Raw genomic sequence first — 22740 nt, forward strand, 5'->3', positions numbered from 1 at the left:
GGCTGAGGCAGCGGAACCTGAGACGGGCGCTTGTGGTGGTCGGCGAAGTGTTCTTAGGCGAAGGAATAGTCGGAGAAGAGAGGGACGGAGGAATAGTCGGCTAATGAGGACGGAGAAGAGAAGTTCGCAGAGAGGGAGAGAGAAAAACGAGTTTACAAAAAAAAACAAGTTTCAGCGGCTACGGAGGAGAAGAGTCGACCTGGGTTTTTAAACAACACTACAACAAAATTGATTTTCTGATGCGCAAGACTATCAGATGCGACTAGTCGCACCTAAAAGTCGCATCTAAATAACTTTCAGGTGCGACTAGTCGCATCTGATAGTCAATCAGAAGCCGAAAAAATTCGCTCAAATTGTCTTTTGATTTTGACAATCCGATGCGACTAGTCGCACCTGAAAATATGTTGAAACTTTCAGGTGCGACTATGTCGCATCAGATAGTTTGAAATTTTTGAGCGGGCCTCATCTCCCCCTCTTTTATTTCATTAATCTGACATGGCGAATGAAATTTTATTTTTTATTTTTTATAATCAGGTGCGACTAGTCGCACCTGATAACTCATCAGGTGCGATTCTGTCGCACCTGATTATTAGGGTTTTGTTTAAAAACCCAGGTCGCGATCCTTTCTTCTCCAGCCGCTCAAACTCTCTGCACTTCAAAAAAAAAAGCCATGCACTTTAAAAAAAAAACCCTCTCTCTCTCTCTGACCTCCGCCGCGCTCCGCCCTTTCCACCACCTCCGCCGCGTCTCTCTCTCTCTGCCTCATCTGCGACACCAGCCACGCTCCGCCGGCAGCAGCTCCTCCGTCAAGCCGAGCTTCGATCGGCGGCCAGCAGCTCCTCCGCCAAGCCGCGCGCGCCACCACTCTCCGGCTCTCTCTCTGCCTCACTCTCTCCGGCTCCCACTCTCCGGCTCTCTCTCTGCCTCACTCTCTCTCTCCGGCTCTCTCTCTGCCTCACTCTCTCCGGCTCTCTCTCTGCCTCAGTCTCACTCTCTCCGACCTCTCACTCCCCGGCTCTCTCTCTGCCTCACCTCTCACTCTCCGGCTCACTCTCTCCGACCTCGACAGCCTCGGCGTCTCTGCCCCGACAGCCCCGCTGCCTCGACGCGTGCTCAGCCTCGGTGTCACTGCAATCCCGGTAAGCTATCTCTCACTGCCTCTCTCTCTCTCTCTCTCTCTCTCTCTCTCTCTCTCTCTCTCTCTCTCTCTCTCTTATTTTCCCTTTGACTGAACTGATGCGTTGTCCCGTGCTCAGCCTCGTCAAGCTGCTGTCCCGAGCTGCCTCGCGCGTCCCTGCTATTTCGACGAGTCCCTGTCCTCGACGAGTCTCTCTCCCCGCTGCACCGAACCGTCGCTGCCTCGATCCCTCCTCCGCCGTTTCACCGAGCCGTCCCCTGTTGTCCCGAGCTGTCCAAGTAAGTCTAGCCTTTAAAAAAAAAAAAAATTGTTTGTGTTGTTAGTTTAGTTAGTTTAGTTAATTAGGTTAGTTGATATAAAATGTTAGTTAGTTAGTTAATTAGTATGTAAATGTTAGTTAATTAAATAGATATGTTAGTAAGTAATTATTTAGAATGTTAAGTGTTAGTATGTAAATGTAAATGTTAGTTAATATATAGTTAATCATTGTAAATTTTAATTACATAGTTAGTAATATGTTTAGGTTCTTTAATTTAATTTTGATTAGTATGTTAATTGTAATTGTAAAGAAATTGTAATTAATTACAATGTTTTGTGACATGTTTTGATGTTTTGTGACATGTTTAATATAAAATGAAGTTTAGGTTAAAATTAAGTTAATGAATTTGTGATTAGTTTTAGTTTATTTAACATGAAATGAAATTGTAAGTTTAAATAAGAAATTAGTATGTAAATGTTAGTTAATTAAATAGATATGTTAGTAAGTAATTATTTAGAATGTTAAGTGTTAGTATGTAAATGTAAATGTTAGTTAATATAATTGTAGTTAATCATTGTAAATTTTAATTACATATATAGTTAGTAAAATGCTTAGGTTCTTTAATTTAATTTTGATTAGTATGTTAATTGTAATTGTAAAGAAAATGTAATTAATTACAATGTTTTGTGACATGTTTTGATGTTTTGTGACATGTTTAATATAAAATGAAGTTTAGGTTAAAATTAAGTTAATGAATTTGTGATTAGTTTTAGTTTATTTAACATGAAATGAAATTGTAAGTTTAAATAAGAAATTAGTATGTAAATGTTAGTTAATTAAATAGATATGTTAGTAAGTAATTATTTAGATTGTTAAGTGTTAGTATGTAAATGTAAATGTTAGTTAATATAATTGTAGTTAATCATTGTAAATTTTAATTACATATATAGTTAGTAATATGTTTAGGTTCTTTAATTTAATTTTGATTAGTATGTTAATTGTAATTGTAAAGAAATTGTAATTAATTACAATGTTTTGTGACATGTTTTGATGTTTTGTGACATGTTTAATATAAAATGAAGTTTAGGTTAAAATTAAGTTAATGAATTTGTGATTAGTTTTAGTTTGTTTAACATGAAATGAAATTGTAAGTTTAAATAAGAAAAATAGTTTGTGACATGTTTTGCTAGTTTGTGATATTTTGTTTATTTTGATTTTTCATTTATAAATGTTGTGATCGAACCACGGAGGTTCGGTTTAGGGCTGAGCTAATTTATAGGATAGTTCTGGATGGTTTATGTATGTTTTTAAATAATTTTGCAGGTTTTTGGTTTGTCAGTATAATAGGGGAAACTCTTCCGAAATTTCGGTAGAGTTTCGAATTAAGTAGTTTAAAAACTCCCAACTTATTCAATATGAGCTCAAAATAACATAGAATTCAAAATCTCTCTTTCATTGTGTTCTCCGTCGTCCTTTATCAATAACTCTTCCAAACTTTCATTTCTCGCTCTCATTCAGCGAAATGTCCAATCCAAGTAGAGATTGGATCACGGAGAATAATCGGGTGACATTGCAGTACAAAACCGGTGTTAACGAGTTTATTCGCGCTGCAAGAAGATTCCCTAACGAAATTGGCAAATATCGGTGTCCTTGCAAACCTTGCAACAACGTGAGATGGCACGACATCGGGGTTGTCAGGAATCATTTGTTCAGGTTTACCCCAGGCTACACAAAATGGTATCATCACGGCGAGCTCGAGCGTGTCGTCCTTCCTCATGAAGAAGATTCCATCGGAGGAACAGATCAGAGAGGAATAGGAGGAAGAAGATTCCTCATGAGCGTGTCGTCCTTTTGATATGAAAGCTAGTGGTTCTGACGAGCTCTATTCGCTTTCTATCGGTTCCATTCAAGTCGCCTATCAATATCCGAGCTGCTTTGTAAATGGCGTGAAGTTCATCACTCGTCGTCGCGATAATCAACGAGTCACTCAAAATAGCGGTGTATGTGTACTTGTGGATGATTTCACTTCCTATGGTCGAATGGAAGACGTCATCGTCGTGAACTATAGGCATAACTGTAGTGTTGTATTGTTCAAATGCATTTGGTACGGTGACAAGTATCATGCAAACCGACTAGTGCACACCGATAAGACTACTGGAGAAACGAGTGCCTATACTGCGAAACAATGGTTTAAAGAGGAGCCGTACGTACTCGCGACTCAAGTGAAACAAGTTTTTTACATCGAATATCTTATTAAAGGCGGCGACTGGGAAATCGTCCAGGAATGCAATCATCGAGGGATTTGGGACATTCCTGAAGTTGACCCCTCCAACTCAGCCTCGATCCCATTGACTATAGAGTTGTCAAACATCGAGCGTTTGAATCATCGACACGAAATCGATGAAGCTGAGTTAGTGACTGTCGTTGACGATGATGAAGAAGACGATGATGAAAATGAGAGACATGTCGTTTTTGAGGGAGAAGATGTTGATGTCGATATAGAAGATGATATTAACATTATAGGCATAGATGATGATGAATGATTAATATCTTTTTTGTATGTTTATTTACTATATAATGTAACCACGGTTTTCCTCCGCCATATGTGAGGTTTGTTAATAATAAAATCCGTGGTGCCGTCCACGTTTTTTTTAAACAGAAAACTAATATTTATTTACTAATATTGTTCACATCTTACAGGATGTCAGATGCAGGTGGAGCAGGTGGAGATGAGTCTCCGCTACACCGTTCAGGAGCAGGTGGAGATGAGTCTCCGCTAGAGACACCGGGTTCCCAAGGTCCTAAGAAAACAAAGGGACCAACAACCGGGTCTACTTCGGCAAAAGCAGCGCATGGGGTACCCGGTGCGAAAGTTGTTAGGTACGACCCAATCAACCAAACTTTCTACCAGGACGTAAGAAAAACAATAAAAAAAGGTAGGAGTATTCAACAACCGCGTCGGCGCTTTGGTGAAAGTCCATATCCCGGTCACACTTCGTGATTGGAACGAAGTGACGCCCCAGATGTTGGGCAATATTCTGAGCGCACTTCATTCCGAGTACACTTTCGTGTACAAGGATGATGAGACCGAGGAGCTGCTTCCGGCGGATTGCTATCGTCATCAGATTGACCAGACTATCATTCGCGATGCAAAGCGTATGAGGCGCAACCAAAAGTCTAGATTATCAGGGACTTTCTTAGGAAAATGTTGTGGGCAAATGAATGTCGCCAAGAAAGAAATCCCAAAAGGATATCAAAAAGACGATTGGGAGAAGGTGATAGAGGAGTTCGCAACTGACGATTGGAAGGTAATGCGTATAATTCAAAAAATTATGTTATCTTCTATGAAATCGAATTATAATGCAATTTAATATGTGCATAAAAAGTCTACTCGCAACAGAGACAATTCAAAGAACAAGAAAACGAAATCAACACAAGGGTCGATTTCTTTTTTGGCTTATCGACATTTGAACGTAAGTTTATTCTAATTTTGTAATATTTTTTTTGCAATAAATACATTACTCATATTTTCATAAGAACTGCAGAGTAGGGAAGATGGAACTTTGGCCTCGGCGTTAAACACGTGGGAGAAAAAACATCAAGATGATCAAGGCAATTGGACGACAGCTTGTGCGCACCAAGCATTTGTAAGTTACTTGTGTTAATTACTTAATAATCAAGTTTCGATAATCTTAATAATTTTTTTAACATATGTTTGAAGGCGCGAATTATGACTCAAGTCGAGGATATGCAGCGACAAGCAGCGGAGTCAGGCCAAATGTTTGACATAGACCAGGCGGAGCAGTACGCGATGGATACTGTTCTCGGGCAACGTCGAGATTGGTATGTCGGGATAGGTCCCTCGATCCCGAGATCTTCGTATCTCTTGGCTCAGGCTCAGGACGACAGCTCGTCCTCAGGTTCTTCATCGACGCGCGTTCCAGATCCAGTGATTAGCGAGCTACAAGCAGCGTTGGCCGCACAACAAGCTTAGATGGAGGCGTTTCAGCGACAGTTCTATGCCTACACACAGCAGCATCCGTCTCCCATGCAGACATCCCCCGCGATGATGCACCGTGGGACGACGCCGCCATCAGCTTCAATGCCGAATGTTCAGACGCCGGCAACCGCTTCAATGCCGAATGTTCAGACGCCGCCATCCGCTTCAATGCCAAATGCTGATCAGAAGCCAGGTTCGGTAGAATTTCAGCGACATCGTTCGAGCGGCAGCGGATCAGGCCGCCAAGGCGCACGAGCAAGATCTGGCGGAAGAGGAGGCCGTGCATTCCAGAATTGGCAGACTTCGAATGAAAAAGGGAAACAAAAAGAATAAATTGTAATTTTTTTAATTTATTGAATGTAAATTATCAAATTTTATGAATTTAATATTAGAATTTCTATTAAATTATTTATATAATTATTCTAATTAATATTATTCAAATTATTTATTTAATTTAACAAAAAAATTATTTAATTAATTTTTTAAATTATAATTTTTATATATTTAATAGGCTGATTCTATTAGAATCAGCATTTAAAAAAAAATAACTATAGACAATCAGATGCGACTAGTCACATCTGATACTTTCGCGGGAAGAGTATCAGTCGCATCTGATTGTACTAACACCCGCCAAATATTTCGTGGGGAATTACTATCAGATGCGACTAGTCGCATCTGATACTCTTCCCGCGAAAGTATCAGATGCGACTAATCGCATCTGATACTATAATTCACGCTTTAATTTCTTATTTTGAGGGATATTTAGGTGCGACGTTTGGTGAGACTTGTCGCACCTAAAATGTCGCACCTGATAGTGATGACTTTCAGGTGCGACAAGTCGCACCTAAAATCATCAGGTGCGCACTTTCAGATGCGCGACTTTGTCGCATCTAAAGTCGCACCTGATGATACTTTCAGGTGCGACATTGATGCTTTCAGGTGCGACTTTTGTCGCACCTGATGCTATTAATTGTACTAGTGCAAAACCCTAATAATCAGGTGCGACATAATCGCACCTGATAATTCTTCAGGTGCGACTAGTCGCACCGGATTATAATAAAAAAAAAATTCATTCGCCACGTCAGATTAATGAAATAAAAGAGGGGGAGATGAGGCCCGCCTACAAATTTAAAACTATCTGATGCGACACAGTCGCACCTGAAAGTTTCATCATATTTTCAGGTGCGACTAGTCGCATCGGATTGTCAAAATCAAAAGACAATTTGAGCGAATTTTTTCGGCTTCTGATTGACTATCAGATGCGACTAGTCGCGTCGCATCTAAAAGTTATTTAGATGCGACTAGTCGCATCTGATAGTCTTGCGCATCATAAAATCAATTTTGTAGTAGTGGCCATACATATATTGTATACTTTATCCGTGGTAAGATGACTAGTCAACTATGTAAGTATTTTTGTTAATTTTTTTTTATTTAAGGAAAATCATTGTAACACAAATTCTAACTCAAATTCATTCATAATATGTCAAACAAAAACCTAATTTCGTGTTCTAAACAAAGAAAATAAAATAAAAAAACCCTAATTTTTTTAAATCAATAACCACCTTAAATCAATAACCCTAATTTTGTTAAATCAATAACAACAACATGCAACTCGGGGAAATAACATGAAATCCATATTCAAAAACACGAAATCCATATCAACAACACGAAATTAAATCAATAACCACCTTAAAAACTTAGAAAATCATACCTTACAATGTTAAAGAGAGAGTGAGAGGCGGCGAGAGAGAGAGAGAGAGAGAGAGGCGCGAGAGAGTGGGGCGGCGAGGACGTGGCGAGCGAGAATGGCGGCGAGGACAAGGCGACGGCGAGAAATCGGGGCAGCGAGGACGTGGCGAGGGAATTTGGAAGAAAAAATCAGGACAGAATCGGCCGAAATGGTTGTCTCGCGTTTGTATTTTGAGGAGAATGAGAAACAAAAACTGAAAATGGGCTTATATAGGGAAAACCTAAAAAATCTCGCCGCGGCGAGAATATGTCTTCGCCGCGGCGAGAAGGTCCTACAACGGATTTTATAACCGTTGTAGGATCATCTCGCCGCGGTGGGATTCCATCATCGCCGCGGCGAGGAAGTTTCATAAAAAACTGCTTGGCCACGGTATCCTTCTCTCCGCGGCGGCGAATATTTCTCGCCGCAGCGAGATAATGTCGCCGCGGCTAGAGATGACTATCGCCGCGGCGAATGGATTCTACAACGCTTTAAACAAGCGTTGTAGAAAGAGTCGCCGCGGCGAGGTTGAAATCGTGCCGCGGCGAGGTCCATCCTTCTACAACGCTTTTACCTTGCGTTGTAAAAAGGTTTCGCCGCGGCATAAATCACGTGGTGCCGCGGCGACGATTCTACAACGGATAGTGTAAACGTTGTGGGAAATCTGAAATTTATGTACTTCTACAACGCTTTACACAAGCGTTGTAGAATCACTAAGTTTCTACAACGCTTAGCTATAAGCGTTGTAGAAACTATCAGATTCTACAACGCTTATCCAAAAACGTTGTAGAAACACCTAGATTCTACAACGCTTAGCTATAAGCGTTGTAGAAACACTAAGTTTCTACAACGCTTATGTTAAGCGTTGTAGAATCCCTAGTTTCTACAACGCTTATGTTAAGCGTTGTAGAAAGTGGGTTGTATAATCCAACATTTGTAGTAGTGAGATAATAACCTCTAGACACAAACCTTACATATTCTAATTCAATGGTTACAAAACCAAATGAATGAAGAAAAAACATAATCACAAAAATGAATAACCATAACCTCTAAGAAAATAAAAACCACCAAGTAATGAAAATTAAAAGCTAGAGGTTACAAAACAAGTAAAAAAAATCCAAATTTGTTGATGAGTGCATTGGTCTTTTTCACATTGATGCTTGAGATGTCCTCATCATTTCCTCCGGGTTGAGAAGGATTTACCCTCAAATCAAATTGTCTTTTCTTTTTTATTTATTTATTATTATTACCTCACTTTCTTGGCACATTTGTTGTTGGTCTTTGAAAATTTCTTTTGGAGAAAGTGGTGACAAAGTGATGTCGCGGTGGTTGTGGCGGAAAGTGTACTTGTTGGTGAAGCCGTTGTGAGATACCTTCCGGTCGAATTGCCATGGCCGTCTGAGTAGTAAATGTCCGGCCTTCATTGGAACCACGTCGCAAAGAACCTTGTCTTCGTATATTGTGATTTTAAATGGAACGATAACTTGTTGAACAACTTTCACACCTCCATTATCGTTGAGCCAATGGAGCTTGTATGGTCGTGGGTGGTTGGTCATCGATAAATCAAGCTTGTCGACCAAGGTAGTACTAGCCACGTTGGTACAACTACCAACATCAATGATCAAACTACATACCTTGTCCTTGATGAAGCACCGTGTTTGGAAGATTGTTTTTCGTTGAGCGTCGTCATCTTCCTTAGCGAGCACACTTAAGGACCGACGATTCACAAGTGTGAGACTTTTTAGGATGTCATTGGCCAGGTCTTCTTCGTTCTCTTCTTGTTCTTCTGTCGACTCTTCATCGGTGGTGTACTCTCCATTTTCCGTCAAGATCATGGTGCGCTTGTTTGGACATTGGCTAGCAATGTGCCCTCGTCCTTGGCATTCGAAACACCTTATGTCACTATTTCTTGACGTTTCGATGCCGGTCTTGTCTTGAACATCATGATTGAGTGGCGTCGACGAAGGTGGAACCACTATTTTGGAGGAGCTTGATCATTTATCTTCTCGTTGTTTGTAGGGCGTCTTCCAAGGAGTCTTTTCGGCGGTCTTGAAGGATCGATTGCTTCCTCTTCTTAATTGTTTCTCGATGGTATTTGCCATGTGGACCATTTCTTCAAGCTCTACGTAGTGGTGGAGCTCTACTTCGTTGGCGATGTCGATATTGAGCCCGGCTAGAAATCGAGCAATTGTTTGTTCTCGATCCTCCTCGATGTCGGCGCGGCTCATCAACATTTCCATCTCTTGGTAGTATTCTTCCACACTTCGGCTTCCTTGGTTGAGTCGTTGAAGTTTGGTATAAATTCCTCGGTGGTAATGGCTTGGCACAAATCTTTTTCTCATTATTGACTTCATTTGCTCGCATGTGTCGATGCGGGTTCGCGATTTTTTCTTCTATTTAATACCATTTGATCCCACCAAACCAAAGCATAGTCATAAAACTCAAGGGACGCGAGTTTGACTTTGCTTGCCTCGGAACAACGTCGATCGCCAAAAATCATATCGACTTTTCTCTCCCAATCAAGATAGGCTTCGGGATCATTTTTCCCATAGAAGGGAGGAACCTTCATTCGGACGTTGGCTAGTTCATCTCGATTGTGATTTCGATATCGGCTGTAACTTCTTTCCGACCCCGTTCATCGTCTTGGATGCCATTTTGGTGTGGCGATTGTATTCGCCGATGTCTTCGACGTTGATATCTTGTCGATGGAGTCGGTATTCGCCTTGGTCATCGCTCTCGGACTCGTCGGGATATTGGCTGAGTGCATACCTTGGTTGTCTTCTCGCGGCCGGTGGGTTAGGACTTTGTGGTGGTGGAAGTTGCGGTGGTGGAACTTGAGGTGGTGCGGGAGGTCGTAGTATGGCTTCTTCGAGGATGGTGAATCTCCTATTCATATCTTCAATCAAACATTGGAGCAACTCAAAATTCCTCGGCATGTCGTTGTTGTTTCCATCGTAAGACATTTTTTTTTTAGATTTGTTAACAATTGGCCATTCACTATTAGAGATATTAAAATAGTAGCCAAACTATGAATTTATTAATTATATAGCCAATATTAAATTAGAGTACCTAAAATACCCTTCCCCAATTTCACCTGTCTCTCTCACCCATGTTTAATACCCAATTCGTCGAATCTGTTTGTGTCATATGTTGATGAAATCCAATTCGATTCAATTCAGATCGATTGATGTATGATCTGCTGAATGGATGGCAATAACAGCACCACCACCAAAGGCTACGGCTTGAAAAAGTGGCGTCGCATTCCTAGAGACGCCGTCGGGGAAGCTCCGTCGTCCTCTGCTGATTTCGTCAAAGCGGTGGTGCTGAAGAGGCTCTTCTCCGGTCCCATCGTCGTCCTCCCTTCCCTTCCGCCCCAAATTCAAAATCAAGATCACAATCAGAATCAGAATCATCAGATCTATATTCAAGACGATAATCCGGCTTTGTTTTATTCAGCCGATCTTCAACAGCAACCACCACCACCGCCGCACCAAAATCCCGCTGGCGATGCCTAAGATGATCTCGGAGATTTGCCGGCCGGCGAGGCGTACGATTTCGGAGATTTTCCTGCCGGCGATGGGTACGGTAACTATTTCGGAGGCGTTGATGATGATACCTCGTTTTTATAAGACTCACAACTAACTGACGTACTCTTTTCTTCTATTATTCTTTTACTTTTTATCGTAATTTATAATTTTTTTTTGTTTGACATTCTTTTGTGTGCATATATATCATTCTTTTTGTATCAATAAATGGAATAAAAGAGTGGTTAGTTTCAATATTAGTTGTTTTAATATCAGTACCTCGCTGCTAATGGAGATGAACATTCAGATCTTCGTAACAGTATCCGAATCCGGTGGCGCTGAGTCAAATAATTAGTAAATTGAATGGTTAATACGATTTACTGTTAATATGAAATAATTAGTAAATCGTATTTACTGTTATATTTACCATAGAAACGAATGATTTACTCAATGGTTAATACGATTTACTGTTAATATGAAATAATTAGTAAATCGTATTTACTGTTAGATTAACTACAAAATGTTACGGTAAATAAAATTTACTTTTGTTCTTGTTACGGTAAATAAGATTTATTATTGTTCTTATTACGGTAAATAAGATTTATTGTTTTCTTGTTACGGTAAATAAGATTTACTATTGTTCTTGTTACGGTAAATAAGATTTACTGTTATTCTTGTTACAACAAATAAGATTTACTGTAGTTTTTGTTATTGTTAATTAGATTTACTAATTTTTTTTTGTTATGGATGATATTATTTACTATGATAGTTAATAATATTAACCTAAGGGTATAATTGGAATATTGGAACGTTGTCATGATAAATTGGCTATTTTCCTAAATATGTTAATAGTTGGGCTATAATTTTAAAGTAGGGGTGTCATTTTAGCTAGTTCTTTAGCCGGCCCTTTTTTTTCTCTCTTTTTTTTTGTTCCTTTTTTTTTTTTTTTTTTTGTGGAGAAGAGGTATTCTAGGATATATAATCTGGAAGAAAGTATTTTGGAGGATAGGAAAAGAGATAAATTGAAACACACAAAGATTATTAAAAATAAAAAGTTTAAAGTTTTCTGGAGGGTAAAAACTTTTCTGGAGATTTTTTTTTTTTACTTCTTTTTTTTTCGTTTTTTTTTTTTGTTTTTTTTTTTGGAATTTGCAAATGCAGATACAAAAATAGGAGGAGAAAAAAAAATTTAAAAAAATGGACACCTTTGATAGAAGGTTGGGATATAGACGAAGCTTTCGTGCTCGAAACCTTCGAATTAGGATGGATCGAATGATGCCACGATGGGTTGCGGAATTCCCGTCGATAAATTGGACGAACGCCACAAGAATTTTGAGCACAAATTCTTGATAAGTTTTAGGCTAAGAGAATCCTCACTAAACATACAAACACACTTTTTTTTCATATATCTTCCAAGATGCTCATACTAGAGCTTACACACATATATATATATAGTCTATATAATAACCTCTAGACACAAACCTTACATTTTCTAACCTCTAAGAAAATAAAAACCACCAAGTAATGAAAATTAAAAGCTGGAGGTTACAAAACAAGTAAAAAAAAAAAACATACAAATTTGTTGATGAGTGCATTGGCCTTTCTTCACATTGATGCTTGAGATGTTCTCATCATACCTCCGGATTGAGAAGGATTTGCCCTCAAATCAAATTGTCTTTTCCTTTTTTATTTATTTATTTATTATTATTACCTCATATCAAATTGTCTTTTCCTTTTTTTTTATTTATTTATTATTATTACCTCAAATCAAATTGAAGGCCATTTTAATTACTTAGAAGGCTCTTTCTTTAACGATGTCCAAACTCATTTCACTTGGATCAGTCGCTTGCAACTCGAATTGAATGCCATCCAACTCTCTTTTGAATCGGTCTTTCGAGCTCGCATATACCATTTTCATTCTCACTTTAGATGCATCCGGAGACCTATATCAATAAAAATTAAATAATATCATTATATGCAAATAAACCTACATTGGACTCTAAAATTTTCTTTTATATTGATGCACAAAGTTTTGTTTTGGGCGGTGTAATAAAATAATCCCAATTTTTTTTTGTCTCTCATCATATGTCCCTATTATGATATATCAGATTTTTTCTAGTTATGTATGTGTGTGCGTGTAAAAAAACGAGTTAAAATAATTAATGGCATGCTATAAGTCAATTACTAGTGGAATGTACACATAGACAAGAAACACACGTATACTTTCAAAACTAAAAATGAAATTAAATGGTAAAATGATACTCACTATCACCACCAGTGCTACTGAAGAAGGAAATAAAAAAAAACTTCTTAACCAAATGAGAAAGATTAGTGAAATGAGGCAAATACTTGGAAATTAAAGGCAAGAGTTTAATGAGATTTAAACTTTCGAAAAATCACCATGTAATGAAGAAGATCTTGCTCTTTTGGCGATTCTGAGTCGTTGTGAAACCAAAGTCATAAACTGCGTAACGGCACTCCTCAGATGGGAAACTGGCGGTGAAATCGTCATAGCTCTCATTAGGTCCACCAAGCTTTTCAACGACAACTTGTTGTTCGTCGATTCTGAATATTATGAAACGATAAATCCTTTTCACTTTTAGCTCCATGAATCTCATTTTGCACTCGTCGTTCACCACTGTTCCGGCAGCTGAATTCGCCTGTTCATTCAATTATATATTGCGCTACTGTTAGTTAATTATTGACTTAAACATTTAGCAATAAACTAAAATTTATTTTCTTCTCCTAAATATTGATTTCTATTAAGACAAAAAAAAAATGTGATAAAAATAATTAAATGGAGATTTTCGATACACATTAGTTAAAAGAATCTCAACTTTCTTCGGCATAAAAAAAACGCTGGATTAAAAATTAAAAATAAAATGGAGATTAGATAATATTATTAGTTACGTACCAACTTATAGGCAAGCATGTTAAGTTAAGAGACGAAGATGCATGGATTATATATTGCAGCAATAATGAGAGTCGATCATACCATTATTTCGCTTGCCGTAGGTGAAATGTTTTTTCTGAAAAACGAAGAAGAGATCACTGAAAAGAAGAAGAAAAAAAACGAATCTAAGTGTTCAGCGAGAGTGTAAGAAAACAAATGGATAACTCCTATAGTGCGATCTTTGATAATGGGAGTTCTTAGAGCTGGTTTATAAAAAAAAGCTTTGAGAAGAGGCTCCAAATTTAGAGAGGGCAGAAATAGCGAGGTCAGAAATAGCTATTTATTATGGCCAACAGTTAATTAATAGCGAGGGCAAATTGATTAACTGTTGTCTTTATGTATTTGTTGTTTAGTCTTTATTATCTCTTTCCACGTAGATTTACTCTTCACGTGTTAGACAATTTCTCCGATTCAAGAGCACCGGATGAAAGTATGAAGCTTAAAATAATACTCGATCAATTATCAAAATAATCAACCCACCCTTTATTATCCATGTAATATCCATCCTTTATTATCCATCTCTTTCACGTACGTATCTCTTCACTGTTGTTTTTAGACAATAATGTTATCAATTATTGATTGTTTAGGCTAGTGTTGATAAACTGTCATGCCAATAATCGAAGCATCACCATCATCACCACGTAAAATTCTAACCCGTCATCCACCAACGAGCATTAATAAAAAAGCTGGCGATAGTAGGGTGTTCACATATAGTTCCCAAAGAATTTCGCTTGATTAACTGTTTTGCCATATTATATGTGTCATTTTAGGGATCCATGTGAATTTCCCTTGTCCGTGAGTTTGTTGTTATCTTTATTTGCCGTCGGTAATTGACGATCGACCCTACCCAGCGTATTTTTAGACAATTTTTCTTTATTTACTTGCACTTCCAAGAGTTTTACTGATAGCAATCTGCTGTATTTATTGTATTTCTTTCACCTTTTGCTCTCTCTTGACCATCTACTTACTTTTTTAGGTTTGAAATTGTTATGAATTGTTTTTAATTTTAGAGTTTGTGTTGATGTTTGTAATTTTTTTGTAATTAATCCGAATTATTTTGTAATTTTGTGATTAGTTAGTGATGATTAAGGTAATGTTGAACTTGTTTATTGATTTATGAAGAAATTGTTATGAATTGTTTTTAATTTTAGAGTTTGTGTTGATGTTTATAATATTTTTGTAATTAATCCGAATTATTTTGTAATTTTGTGATTAGTTATTGATGATTAAGGTTATGTTGAACTTGTTTATTGATTTATGAAGAATTTGTTATGAATTGTTTTTAATTTTAGAGTTTGTTAGTTTAATTTAAGGGTAAGTATGAAGCTTCAAATAATACTCAATCAATTATCAAAACAATCAAATAATACTCTATTTATTTATTTCGTTGTTTAGGCTACTGTTGATAACTGTCCTGCCAATAATGGGGATATCAGCGAAAGTATCAGCGTACTTACACAACGCTCCCGTACGTAGCTAGCACATGTCTAGCGTGAGTACAATAGACACTAATGTCACCTCAGGGCCTGAATTCTAGATCAGCATACTTCCAAAACATCAAATCATATTTTACATCAAAGATTCAGAGAAAACTAAAGAACCAGACGAAGAAAGCAAATATATATGGTCTCCACTACCCAACACCCGTAGGCTAACAAAAAAACAAAAACAACGTCTGATACCATGAGAATGAAAAATTCCCACCGCACCCATCACCAGAGAATGAAAAATCATTTCCCGTCTCTTGAGCACAGGATCAAAGTAATAAAGTCAATAGCTTTATATTATCTCCTTATTACACGGTGAAATTAAATATACCGAACCAAAACAAAAAAACAAAAACAACGTCTGATACCATGACCATCACCAGGCATGGAATAAATCTGAAAGAAAACTCTAACACGTAAAATTCTAATCCATCACCCACCGCACGGTCCACACCCATCACCAGAGAATGAAAAATCATTTCCCGTCTCTTGAGCACAGGATCAAAGTAATAAAGTCAATAGCTTTATATTATCTCCTTAATTACACGGTGAAATTAAATATACCGAATTAGCTTCATTTCGCTACATTGCCCTTAAAAGAATCTCAACTTTCTTCGGCATAAAAAAACGCTGGATTAAAAATTAAAAATAAAATGGAGATTAGATAATATTATTAGTTACGTCCCAACTTATAGGCAAGCATGTTAAGTTAAGAGACGAAGATGCATGGATTATATATTGCAGCAATAATGATCCACATTGTATGATATGTAATTATACTATTACGTGACAATTAAAGTCTAGAGCAATTGGAAAGTTTTCATAGATAGATTGATTATATATAAAAATAAAAAAAAATAAAAAAAAAATAAAACAACTTATGTTAATATGAAAAAAAAAAGTATTTTGATATCCAATGTGAAGAATAAATGAAAAATTATCATATTTGATTTGAAGTATATTGTATACGTGTATATAAGATATAGAAGTGGATTGTGTTAGCTTCAAATAATACTCAATCTGCTCACATTCTTGCTCAATTTGCTTTAAATTTTAATAATATTGCTACTTGGGACAACAATGCCCCACCTCATGTAATCTCTGCAATTATTGCAGATAAACCTTTGTTTTGCTACTTGGGACAACAATGCCCCACCTTAGTTTGGCTTTATTTGCAAATGGCACATGATCAGCGTATGAAAAATCATTTCCCAAAGAAGCAAGCACGGACATATCAGAGGCGGCCCCACATATTAGGTCTTGGGCGTTAAATTATTTGTTGAAAATATGGATATGCCATGTCTAGGTTTCTCAGTCCTCTTTACAAGAAGTATACAATTGGTAATTTTTTGTCAAAAGCTAAAAGAAATGAGTGTGAGTCGTTAACTATTTCAAGAAACATGAATTGATAAATTACTAAACAAAAGTCTCGCATTAGAGAGATTATAACCCAATGTGAGAGTGATTGTGTTAATAGTAGATTTCAGACCAAATTAGCTACTTCATCATCACGAACCATTTCTTGTAATTTTGTCTTGCCACGAAAGTCAAATTAATAAATTGAAAACTGATTTATTTATTACACTAACTCAAAATTTAATGAGAGTTCGAAAAGGGAAGACTGAAAATTTTTACATTTAAACGAAATCGTACAACGGGCTAATTTTTGTATTATTATTCTGAATTGTATATCCCTTTTCCTTTGCTATAATTTCCTCAATTTTATTTGTCTTCGCAAATTGTTTCGTATTTTTTCGTATAGTACATTCATAGTATTAAAAGTACATATCTAAGACTATTTACATAAATAAAATAAAAATTAAAGAAAATAGCTTAATAGATTAGGCTGGATTCTAGATACAGGAAAAATGAAAATTCGAATTATTGCGACAAATATATATATATATATATATATATATATATATTTATATATATATATATATAAATAATAATAAAGTGATAGAAATCGGAGACCCATTTCCGACGAGAAAAAGAAAGACGAATCTGAAGATTCGACGACTCGTGGCCGGAGACCACTTTAGATTAAAGACGTGAAATGTTAAGCGTATATCGATTTTTTTTTTTTTTATGGGAATTAAGTGTATATCGATTTGAATATACACATTCCCTGGGTAGAGCCACCCTAAGAATTGTAAGGGAAGTATATACCTCTAAAATTTTAAAAATTGTAATTTTTATTAAAATTTATATTCTTAACTCAAAATTCTATGAGTTTTTAATATATGCCCTCTCTGAAGAAAACAAATTTAAAAGTTTATCCTCCTAACTACAATTCCGGACTAAGGACTAGGGGTATATATCTCCTGAACTAAAGACTAGGGAGACATGTTTCCTGAACTTTGAAAATTATAATTTTTACCCCGATTTACATTAATTTGTACATGTTTACTCCAAAATTATATATTAATTTTTCATATAAGCTCCCTCTAAATTATTATTTTCAAATTTGTCTCCCTTGATTATAATTTTTGGCTCAATAAAATATGAATTTTTCTTATTAGTTTTCTATTAAACTAATAAAATTTATAAATAATCTCCGGTTGTTATAATCTTTTATTACTTTTTCGTTGCAAAAAAAAAATCTTAATTATTACAAATATTTTAGAAATAAAATATGAATTTTTCTTATTAGTTTTCTATTAAACTAACAAATCTTAAAAAAAATCTTCTATTTTGTGCCTAATTATGAGTATTTATTCACATCAATTTAAATATTTTCTTGATTTTCATTCCCTATAAATTATTACCTGAGAATATTTGAATTGGCATTATTTAATCATGCGAATACTTAATTTGATATATTTTATTTTCTTTTGCATGATTAATTGTCGATGAAAAGACTAAATCTAGTCATCAAGGGCCAATATCACGTTCACATGGGCATTAATTGTCTAGGTTTCTCAGTCCTCTTTATAAGAAGTATACAATTGGTCATTTTTTGTCAAAAGCTAGAAGAAATGAGTGTGAGTCGTTGGTGTTCAATAACCTATTTCAAGAAACATGAATTGATAAATTACTAAACAAAAGTCTCGCATTAGAGAGATTATAACCCAATCTGAGAGTGCTTAATAGTGTTAATACTTCATCATCACGAACCATTTCTTGTAATTTTGTCTTGCCACGAAAGTCAAATTAATAAATTGAAAACTGATTTATTTTTTACACTAACTCAAAATTTAATGAGAGTTCAAAAAGAGAAGACTGAAAATTTTTACACTTAAACGAAACTGTACAACGGGCTAATTTTTACACTATAATTTCCTCAATTTTATTTGTCTTTGCAAATTGTTTCGTATTTTTTCGTATAGTATTCATAGTATTAAAAGTACATATCTAAGATTATTTACATAAATAAAATAAAAAATAAAATAAAAATTAAAGAAAAAAAGCTAAATAGATTAGGCTGGATTCTAGATACAGGAACAACGAAAATTCGAATGTGTGTGTATTCTGTTTTGGTAAAAAGGAATGGGCAAGTATTGTTCATAACAAACTATTGATATCCTAGATTTGGATTTTGTGTTTTCATCTTTCATTTTTTTTATTTTCTGATTGGTATTTGATTCAATCAAATCAAGCATGCGTATGAGTAGCGAAACTTAACTTAGGAAACACAAAGCGTGTTTTACTAATTTACGCTTTAAAATATTGCAACTTTCTACAATATTAATATGATCATGGAAATATTTAAACATAAATATATGATAATGGAGTTACTCTTCAATTTTTAATTGGTCCAACACAGTCCTATATAATGTAATGTGTGCACTTTCAACTTCAAGAAGGAAATCACCATGAATAAAGACTACCCATTGTTGTTGTTGCAAACCACATAACTCCATGGAATGAATTTAATGTCTTTGGCTTTGGCTTTGGTTGTGGTGATAGTAGAGCTCATGATGATATCAATGCTATTTATTCAATGGTGATTTTGATATGTTGGTGGTGGTGCTATATATGAAGAGGATTGATTTTTTTTTTCTTTTTTTTGTGTGGGGGCTAAATTGAAAAAAAAAAAAAATCACCATGAATAAAGACTACCCATTGTTGTTGTTGCAAACCACTTATTCAAGGGTTATTAAGTTATATAGCCACACGGTTATAGTGAATTGGGATATAACCCACATTTGGTTAATTTCTTGTAAATAGTCAAGTTATATAACTTATTAACAGATTAGTAAAAAACTTATTTAACTCAGCCAAACATGTATAAAAGATAGTTAATAGGCTGCCACGTATGCAAGTTGGCTATTTACAAAGTATTTACCAAATGTTGGCTAATTTACAATTCATATAGTTTAAGTGGCTTACGTAGCCAATTTTTTGTTTATTCAATGGCGATTTTGATATGTTGGTGGTGGTGCTATATATTAAGAGGATATATTTTTTTTTTCTTTTTGTGTGGGTTTAAATTGAAAAAAAGAAAAAAGGAGTGTAATTAATGATATGATGCTTTACTCTTCTTTCTCTTTCGTTCTTTCTTTCTCTCTACATTTAAGTACAAGCAATAGGCCCCAGCGTTGCCCGGGAGGCTTGATAAATTTTAATTTAGATAATAATATGAACGATTTGCAATTGATGGTTGTCACTTGTCATACGTAAAAGTTAGCATTTTTTTTACCACTTTTTAATATATATTTAAACCATTTTAATTAAATAATAACTCAGATATAAACAAAAATTAGAAATAGTAAGTTGCAATTATGAACACAATTTTTTTTAGCAACACAAAAATTATGATTAACCAACATCATTACTTATATGTTCATTAGTTTTCAATAATTGTATTGATCATAAGTAATTTGAATTATAAAACTATTAATCTGCTAATAATTGTTATTGTTTTAAAGTTAGTTTAGAGAATTTTTATTTTTAGAGTCATTTCTGAAATTTTTGTTTTTTAGAGTTGTTTCTGGAATTTTCATTTTTTTAAGTTGTTTTTGGAATTTTGTTATACGGTTACTTATGTAATTTTAAAACTTAAATAGATATTTTGGAAATTTTAGTAAAATATGGGTTTTGCTTTATATATATATATATATATATATATATATATATATATATATATATATATAATAATGTGAATCCTAAGCTTAAAGGAAAGATCAATAAAGGATTTGTGTAATAGCTAGCTCTTCTTTGGGATGTTTTTTTTAGGATGAACAAAATTTCATGATGAATGTGTGTTTGGCCTTTTTTTTAGGGTATAGTAAGAGTTTGGTGGTACACCAAAGTATGGTGTTTAAATAGATCCCAAAGGATTTGTTCCCCCCAAAAAAAAATATTAAATAATGTGACTAGAGAACACTGCAAGAAATATGACATTTAGCTACGAAACTATCAGCGACGATTAAGTCATCGCTAATCATACTTTTAGCGACGATTAGGTCGTCGCTAAAATAGTATGAAAATTTGGTGGTAAAAATTTCAAAGTTTGGCGGCAAAGACATTTAGCGACGACAATATCGTCGCTAATTATTTTTTGTCGTCGCTAAGTTCGCGGGAAACAAATTATCGACGATTGTACCGTCGCTATATTGTTATCATTTCATTTAGCGACGACATTATCATCGCTAATGATTTTCGAATTTTGACAAATTTTGAAGAGGGAAAAATCCCTCCAATACTATTAAATCGAATAGAATTAGCGACGATAATATCGTCGCTAACTATTTATGTAACCAATTAGCGACGATAATTTCGTCGCTAATTATTTTCGAATTTTGACGAAAATTGAAGAGGGAAAAATCCCTCCAGTATATTAAATCGAATAGAATTAGCGACGATAATATCGTCGCTAACTATTTATGAAACCAATTAGCAACGAGAATATCGTCGCTTAATGCCTGGTAAAATTTTAGTTCATTTAGCGACGATATTTAAGCATTTAGCGACGATATTATCGTCGCTAAATATCTTTAAATACCAGATCGGGTTCAGTTCCCCCATTTCATTTTCACGCGAACTTAAACCCTAAATTTCATAATCTCCGAATCTTCGACGTCCTTCGCCGTGTGTCGCCGTCCTCCTCCCTCATCCGGTGAGTCTCTCTCTCCTCACTTATCTCTCTCCTCACATCTCTCTCACCTCACTTTTCTCTCTCTCCTCCAGAATTTCCCCGCCCGCCCGCGCCGGTCGTCCTCCGCCATTCCACCGCCGACGCCGAAGTCCTCGTCCTCCGCCGACGCCGAAGTCCTGATCGTCTACTTCATTTATATACGGTATGTGTATATATATATATTAGGTATAAATATTTAAATTAGTTATATTTAAATATTAGTTATAAATATTTATATTAGGTATAAATATTTAAATTAGGTATAAATATTTATGTAAATTAGAGATATAATTATTTATATATATATATATATATATATATAAATATAATTTAGGATTAGATTATAAATATTAGAGATATAAATATTTACATGAAATGGATTAGAGATATAAATATAAATATTAGGAGTAGAGATTAATTATGAAATGAAATTTTGTTAGGATTAGTAGATTAGTTTAACGAAAATTAATTAGTTTCGTAATTAAAATTGATTAGGTAAAATTATGTAAAAATGAATAAAAATTGAAATTGTAATTAATTTTGTTAAAGTTGGTTATGGATTATGTATTTTAGTAATCGAACCACTGAGGTTCGATTTATTGTTAGTTTTAGGATGTTTCTGTGCAGGTTTTAAAGTTAAATGATTGATGCCGGGTTGTTAAGTTTATAGGGGAGGTTCGGCCGAAATTTCGGTAGGATCGTGAAATTATAAAATAAAATATGAAAACTACTAAATTTTTAAATGTTGAATCTTTAGGTAAAATGAGTTATCCAAATAGGAATTGGATAATCGAGGACCAACGTCTAAGCGTTGAGTTTGCGGCTGGAATGACAGAGTTCATGGCAATGGCCTGACAACACGTAAGCATCGAAGGACGAGTTAAGTGTCCATGCAAGAGGTGTAACAACGTGTTGACGCAAAAAATTCCTGATATAGAGAATCATCTCTTTATCAGAGGATTTAAGAGGAATTACACGAGGTGGATCTTTCACGGGGAGGAAGAAGATGACGTAATGCAGTATCAGACGGATTACGGAACATGAGGTGGGATGTTTGATGCTGTACACGATATCTTAGATCGCAACGACGTAGACGGTGACAATGACAGTATTAACCCGAATGTAGAATACCAGAGTGGAGAGTTCGATTACCTTTTCAGCGACCTGAACACCGAATTATGGCCGGGTTGTACAGAGTATTCGTCACTCTCCTTTGTTGTCACGTTGATGCATTTGAAAGTGAACAAGTGGACGAATAAGTCGTTTGATCAGCTTCTAAAAGTACTGAAAAAGTCTCATCCGATCGGTAACACGATTCCAGAGTCACACTATGAAACAAAGGCGAAATTGCGTCGATTTGGTATGGGTTACGAGTCGATTCACGTCTGCAAACACGATTGCGCGTTGTTTTGGAAGGACAATGCCAATCTAGACCAGTGTCCAGTTTGTAATGAGAGTCGGTGGCTGAAGAAAGACGGTGAAAGAAAAAGTAGCGCATAAGGTGTTGCGTTACTTTCCACTGAAAGATCGGCTTAAGCGATTGTACGCGAGTCGACACACAGCTCTAGAGA

The 22740-nt window shown here is 35.6% G+C and overlaps 1 protein-coding gene across 1 annotated transcript; it reads right to left on the reverse strand.

Annotated features, from left to right (window-relative positions):
* Positions 1 to 12286: 12286 nt before the first annotated feature.
* Positions 12287 to 13274, reverse strand: LOC149405722 (actin-depolymerizing factor-like). The gene is made up of 3 exons (XM_089603926.1): positions 13051 to 13274; positions 12362 to 12593; positions 12287 to 12310 (listed from the first exon to the last, which is right to left on the reverse strand). Exons 1-2 carry the CDS (start codon positions 13266 to 13268, stop codon positions 12443 to 12445), a joined length of 369 nt encoding a protein of 122 aa, XP_089460052.1. The 5' UTR covers positions 13269 to 13274; the 3' UTR covers positions 12287 to 12310; positions 12362 to 12442.
* Positions 13275 to 22740: the final 9466 nt, after the last annotated feature.

Source organism: Urtica dioica, chromosome 2, assembly GCF_054948205.1.
Source record: "Urtica dioica subsp. dioica isolate 48M chromosome 2, U.dioica_male_clone48M_v1_H2, whole genome shotgun sequence".
NCBI classification, from domain to species: Eukaryota; Viridiplantae; Streptophyta; class Magnoliopsida; order Rosales; family Urticaceae; genus Urtica; species Urtica dioica.